This window comes from Camelina sativa, chromosome 9, assembly GCF_000633955.1.
Source record: "Camelina sativa cultivar DH55 chromosome 9, Cs, whole genome shotgun sequence".
Lineage (NCBI taxonomy): Eukaryota > Viridiplantae > Streptophyta > Magnoliopsida > Brassicales > Brassicaceae > Camelina > Camelina sativa.
Window position 1 is genome coordinate 3,481,762 of NC_025693.1, and position 7,178 is coordinate 3,488,939.

Here is a 7,178-nt window from a genome sequence, read left to right on the forward strand (position 1 = left end):
AACACAAATTCATCCAATTTAACACAATAGGCCAATACAGATGACAAAGGTTCACTCAAATTATTGTTTTGCTATCACAAAACTCCCAGTAAGCAACCATTGTACCTTCTCCTGTGTGCCTTTTAAGCATTGAAAGATGTTAGGACTGTCTCTAAGCATTGGTAGATGTCCTGGAGAAAAACAACATCAGGCCCTTGAGAGACCAGAAGAGATAATAAAGCATCTTACTATCCACAAATGACATTTCTCACATAGCTTCCATAAAATTATAAAAATAATTCAGAATGGCCCTCTCCTTATTGAGATGAAAAGTTTCAAAACATAGACTTCTACAGTGAGTAAAGTCGCGAATGATTACACAGCAGTATAAAGAAAGAAAGCGCCATTAGCGAGTTTTCTTACAATAGAGAACCAGTAAAGTCCCCTGAGAATCGTCGGTAATGAGAACTCCACCCATGTCGACATTGTAACCAAAGCTTTCTCAGGCAGCAGAAGGTAGGTAGAGACAATTCAAAGATTAGAAACCTTAAAATTAAAAATTAAGATGTATAATGTACAGATATCTAGGACAACAGCATTTCCTGATATAACAGAGAAAATGGCAACGTAGTTTCACTTGCCAGTGATGAATGGGTGAGCTAATGCCTGTGACACAGTCAGTCTCCTTTCGGGATCAAGGATGAAAATTTTGTCCAAGAGATCCCTGAAATGAGCCAACATCTTGGGATCCTCACCTGGGTAACCTTTAATGATTGAACCAAAATCTTTCGGCTTCACATTTACGATCATTCTCTTCATCAGCTGAAATGGAAAAGTAACTAATTACTCACCCTCAACTGGTTTTCAAACAGCAAAGTGCCCGAGATATATAAGGACTAGTTATTTACCTTTCCACTGACAGTGTCTTCCTCTGTAGCATAAAAGTTCAAGTCATGATCAAAGTGCTGATCAATAAATGCTCCCTGTTAAACCGCATAAAACAGTCATTAGAACGTGCATTAAAAAAAGATTCTCTTAAACATACAACTAGATCACCACCATACATATGGAGCTCCCTTTTTCTGTATGGAAAGTTTTCATTTGAGAGGACGTTTTCATACTGATCAAAACAAGGTGACATACACAACACCCAATCTATTTCAATGCTTACCTTGCGAAGCATTTTTTTAGGGAAGGGACCTTTCAGTTCCATATGAAGGCGTAACATATCATTGTTTGTGGCGCCAGGGAAAAGAACTTTCCCGCTATAAAGCTCATACAGACAGCAGCCAACAGACCATATATCCAACGGATGGTCATAGGCGAGCCCCAGAACTGCAACGGAGAATGTAGAAGTTTCAGTCACATATTGTTTACCAGTAATCAACGGAAAATCCTCTTCACAATCCAAAAATATGATTATTCTCACAGCAAATAAAACTTACTAATTTCAGGGGATCTGTAAAAGNTTCAAGTCATGATCAAAGTGCTGATCAATAAATGCTCCCTGTTAAACCGCATAAAACAGTCATTAGAACGTGCATTAAAAAAAGATTCTCTTAAACATACAACTAGATCACCACCATACATATGGAGCTCCCTTTTTCTGTATGGAAAGTTTTCATTTGAGAGGACGTTTTCATACTGATCAAAACAAGGTGACATACACAACACCCAATCTATTTCAATGCTTACCTTGCGAAGCATTTTTTTAGGGAAGGGACCTTTCAGTTCCATATGAAGGCGTAACATATCATTGTTTGTGGCGCCAGGGAAAAGAACTTTCCCGCTATAAAGCTCATACAGACAGCAGCCAACAGACCATATATCCAACGGATGGTCATAGGCGAGCCCCAGAACTGCAACGGAGAATGTAGAAGTTTCAGTCACATATTGTTTACCAGTAATCAACGGAAAATCCTCTTCACAATCCAAAAATATGATTATTCTCACAGCAAATAAAACTTACTAATTTCAGGGGATCTGTAAAAGCGACTAACAAGATACGGTGTAACTTCGTTTTTACCAGCAAACATTGCATTACCAAAGTCACAAAGCTTCAACACGTTTTTTCCCTCATTGACCTGGACAAATCAAAGACAAAGTGTTAAAAGCTAGGTGAATCAAGTAGGAGAAAACCAATGTAAAGTAAAACTCACCAGCATGTTGTCAGGTTTTATATCGCAGTGAAGCACCCCACAATTCTTCAGATGTTTAAGGGCAATGAATAGCTGCTTCGAATACGACCTAACAGCAGATAGTTGAAGACCAATGTTGCGGCCAAACTTCTTCAAGACCTCACGAAGATTCAAATGAAGAGACTCAAACACCAAGCAAAGGTGATTGCGATACTTGAAGGTTGAAAGAAAACGAACGCAGTGGCGCCTGTCATCTCGGTCAGCGCCGGCCAGCTTCTTCAAAATCTGAACCTCAATCTTGCCAGCTTTATGCCTAAACAAAATGCGGTACAGTCATTTGCCACAAGCATAGAGATTATATATTAGATATCGCATAAGAATTCGAAGAATTAGTTGGGACCTAGAGAATGCACCACCTACATCGTCTCGTTGTTACGAATAATTTTTATTGCCACTTCTTCAGGTTCAGCAGGTCCAGCTTTCAAATCTTTTGCACGAACCACAGTAGAGAAGACACCTTTTCCATGAGTAGCAATGACTTCATATCTACCATCCAATAACTCGCCAAACTGATAGCCTAAATAGAAGAGACACTATCTTTGTTTCAAAAAAAGAAAAAAAGCAGAGTTGCTTTCACCTTTCACAACTGAAAAGTAGAGAGAAACACACTTACTGTAATAACCCTCTGCATCATCCCAATTATCATGAAGCCCGCTCCTCACCATGGGAACACCGTCACCTTTCCCTCCCTAAAAGAAGTAGGTTTAATAGAAGGAGAAAAAAAAAGTTAAGCCCTCACACAGCAAACAGAGATTTTACTCAAATTACTACGAAAAAAAACAGTTTCAATACTATCAAATTAGTAATTTCATTGCGATAAAAGAAACCTAAGATGACAATATCAGAAGTTCACTAAACTGCAAATATGACTCTCCAAAGATATCATCATGTACAGTTTAGTAAAATACATACCACTTTCCGGATACCAGCTGGAGACTCTCCAAAGATATCATCATGGAACATGTCAGCTGACCTTTCACTCTGGACAAATAAAATTATGTAAGAATGTAAGATCGAGAAATACTCACAACCAACACGAACATCAATACCAAAGAAACAATCAAGGTTTCCTTTGTTAACGCACCTTTGGGCTACCTTCACCAAGCCCTGCTGGAGCCAGTAATGATGCCTTGTCATCATCAGCATCAATGTTAGATTTGGCTTGACCAACATTAGCTGCTATGACAACTGCAGAAGAAGCCGACTCTGGGGCAGCTTCCTGAACGACATCTGGCACAAAAAAAACAGAAGAATCACTAGGAATGCCTGGAAGCTCAAATCTCAAAACAAGTTATTATGGAGAATGTTGTATGAAGAAGAGACATTTTCTTGGGATCACACCAGCAGTTTTCTGTTAAAGAGCCATTCACATATTCCAAAAGCTGAAAGGTTCAGCTTCATTCTTAACCTAAGTGGTTATTTTGGTACACAAAATGCAATTGACTTTCACATTAAAAACAAAATAAACCACTTCTTACGACCAACTGAAAACCTCAAGATATCTTGTAACAGCTCCAAACAAAACAAGAAATCCCATATTTGAAGAATATGGATACATTGCGATAAGGATTGAAAAATACCTTTCGGCTTATCCTGAGAGAAAAGTTCATTTTGCTGCTCAGGCTTCTTCTTATGTTTCTCCAGTACGGCTAGCATTCGCTTCCTGCTCTCCTCCTTGATTCTATTTAGTTCTTCTTCTTCCTCCTCTGGAGTTTTCCATACAACTCCTTCGTCATTATCTTGGCCATCCTCATTTCGGGACCTGATCGCAAAATAGTTAAGAGCCAAACAAGATACCCAAAAGATTTATGATCTACAACAACAAAATATTCACAAGGACGAGGTTATTGAACATTTACCTTTCATCATTTCCCCACGTCTCTTCTGACTTATCATCCTTAGAATTATTGGCCTTCAAGGAATTTGGCCTTCTCATTTCTAAGTCATCTGTCTCATCATATCTTGATTGTCTAGACTGTCCGTGCCTCATCTCACTGTAGTCCACATCACTACTTATATACTTCTCCCTATCAGTCTGGATTTCTCTTCCTTTCTCCCTATCTTTTTCACTATCCCTTTCCCTCTTACTCTCTCTGCTGTTATACCTGGTTCTATCTCTACTCCTACCTCTTTCGTTGTCTCTATCTCGTAAATAATCTCCTTCCCTCTCCCTTCTCCTATCAATGCTGCGCTCTCGTTCCTTCTCTTTTCGCCTTTCATGGTCAACCTCTATATCCCTCCTCTTCTCTCGTTCTCTTTCCCTCCTTCGATCACTATCTCTCCCTCTTCGCTTACTTCCTTCTGAATCTCTATCTCTTATGCTTCCGTCCCTGTCCATATCTTTCTCCTTACTTCTTTCTCTTTCAAACACGTCTCGACTATATTGTCTGTCATTTTCCTCATATCGCCCACGTCGATGATATCTGTCCTCAGTCCTACCTGAGTCAACTCTGTCATGATGATAATCCCTACTAGAATCATGATGTCTTCCTCTGTCCAAAAACTCATCCTCCGCAACAATCCTTGATCTTGAAATTTCCCTCTCCCTATCATGTGACCTAGATCTACTCCGAGGACGGACTTCGTTAGACTGCCTACTGTTTGACGGAGACCTGTTTCTGCTCCTATGCTTCTCTTCAGAGCTTTCTGGAGAAAATGAGCTCCTGCCATTCGCATACCTTCTTTTACTAACTCTCTCTGAAGGATCTCCAGCTTCTTTACACAACCTCTTATCCTCCATTTCAGCTTCACGCGTTACAACACCATTAGAACTCACATCTTCTCCTTGACGCCCTTTTTTCGCAAGGGGAGGCTGCAAACGTCGCAACAAGATTTTCAGAACACTTATCAAAAGAGAAATATATGAGATAGAAAACGCAACTGAGAACATACATTAAAAAAAAAAAAGAACAATACAAAAAAAAAGGGGGAAAAGAGCATCTACATAAAACCAGTTCTTACAAATCAAGGGAAAGCCATCAGTCTCCATTGAACGCCTAGTGCAACACTCAGGTTATCTAAAGAAAACTCTCAAAGACCAAAGCTTTATCATTAATTCAGCTTCATATATGATTTGATTTCACCATCCCTTCTCTAAATTCACCATCCAAACATAATTTAGAAGTAAGACTTAATAAAAGAGGGATAAGAACAGACCAGATCATTATCTTGAAATTGATCGGATTTGATTTCGCCTGACTCGCCTTCGGAATCTGCCGTCTTCACCAAAACAGCGCCGCTTCCACCTTCTTCTAGAATCTCCCCTTCCTCCACATCCTCCTCACGGCCGTTACTAACTCCACTCGGATCCGCCTCCGTAACATCCATCGCCTCTGTCTCATCGCCGGCGGCTGGAATTTCATCGCCGCGCTTCTTATCACGGTGATGGCGATGATGCCTGCGGTGATGATGCTTGTGGTGACGGTGCTTGTGCCGCTTCGATGATTTATCGGTTTCGTCGGAGGAAGAAGATGAACGGCGGTGCTTGCGGTGGTGAGATTCGATCTGCTTGTCGTTCGCCATCAGAGAGAGGATCGTCGAAATCGAAATTAGGGTTAAGGGCTCAATCAAATTGGATACGAATCACGACGGGACTTTACTACTTCCGTCTGTATACTTATATATATATATAAAATTATTTATGTAAATATACGACACGCGTGCATAAAAATAAAAATACAAATGAAAATGAAAATAGAGGTTCACCACTTCACCCAACTATACTAATTCTAACATAAGTGATTAAATAAATGTTGGTAAAACATATGTTACTACCGAGTGTATTCAACTTGACATTTTAAGTGATTTGTATAAAATTTACAAATCTAATGTTATTAAATTATAGATTTTAAAAAGTCTTCTGAAATTCACTGTATTCAATTATGAATTTTAAAAATTCACATGAAATTCATTGTTATTAAATTAAAAGAGAGTTATTAGAATATTGCATAAAAGTTTCCTTATTACAAAAGTAGCACACAATAGTTTGTAATTATTAGAATAAACTCTTTATCCATACTACCTCTAAAACTAGTGTTAAGAAAAAACGTAATTACGGCTAATACCATTAGTGGAAAAAAAATATATTAGGAACTGGGAGAAAGTCTACCGATTCTTTGATGGTACATTTATACAGGTGGACTGATTAAAGGTGTACGTCAGATATTTTTGGTACACTTAGTTGTAGTCTTGGTACACTTATTGGTCAACGTAGATGGTACACTTAGTTATAGTGTTGGTACACTTATCGGTCCACGTAGATGAAATCGACAGATATATGATTTCTGTAGATTAAGTTGCCCTTTGATGACAGACTTATGTTTTTAGTGGGTATAGCGATAAACGTAAAAGGGTGGGAAGATACTAATGGCCTGTTGCGACAGATTTATGCGACAGCCTTCGCTCGTTACAGATATTTTTGGTATACATTATTTGTTTTTTGAAGTAGTTTTCGTAGTGTATTGGTAGACTTCTAGTATGTGGTAGATTTAGTAGGCATTTTTGACAGTTGTAAAGTCTTACCAGAATAATACGAATTTGTTTGAGCTGGCAAAGACAGTCTAGCGTTGCGATAGACTTATTGGAGGAAGATCTAAACACGTTTGCTGTTCTTCCGATTAATGGTGTTCATGTAGTAAAGTTTGTAGCAGATACATTAATCATGTTCTGTTTGTCGGCCGGAGCAAACGTCTTTTTCCTATTCAGTTTCGGAAATCTTTCCTCTGGGTTCATCCATGGAAGAGCAAGATATCGTTTCGGAAATCTATATAACTCACTTTTTATAGGTTTTTAATTTAGAAATCAGATGTTGAGACGAAAATCTATAATAGTTGAGTAAAAACCCCACAAGTGAAACCAAAAAAATAGACATAAGTCGTGAAAAAATAAAGTGAGGCAGGGGAAATTAGGGTTTTCAGTCGTATGTTAGAGGTAGAAGACGAGGATATTATGGTAATTTCGGGTTCATTAAACCTAAAATCGAACGTGTACGTACATATAAAC

At 38.6% G+C, this 7,178-nt stretch overlaps 1 protein-coding gene across 3 annotated transcripts; it reads right to left on the minus strand.

Annotated features, from left to right (window-relative positions):
- On the minus strand, positions 9–5,772 carry LOC104710359 (serine/threonine-protein kinase prp4). 3 transcript variants are annotated; one of them, XM_010426938.2, is made up of 14 exons: positions 5,334–5,772; positions 4,037–4,989; positions 3,758–3,939; positions 3,262–3,407; positions 3,090–3,158; positions 2,791–2,866; positions 2,538–2,694; positions 2,139–2,430; positions 1,949–2,063; positions 1,675–1,838; positions 888–962; positions 621–801; positions 403–525; positions 9–170 (listed from the first exon to the last, which is right to left on the minus strand). In XM_010426938.2, the coding sequence occupies exons 1-13, from the start codon at positions 5,697–5,699 to the stop codon at positions 518–520; spliced, it is 2,784 nt and encodes a 927-aa protein (XP_010425240.1). In that variant the 5' UTR covers positions 5,700–5,772; the 3' UTR covers positions 9–170; positions 403–517. The 3 variants fall into 3 exon arrangements, with proteins under 3 accessions (XP_010425240.1, XP_010425239.1, XP_010425242.1); XM_010426940.1 differs by lacking the exon at positions 9–170 and adding an exon at positions 5,139–5,194 and having other exon boundaries at positions 516–801; positions 5,334–5,691; XM_010426937.2 differs by lacking the exon at positions 9–170 and having other exon boundaries at positions 239–801.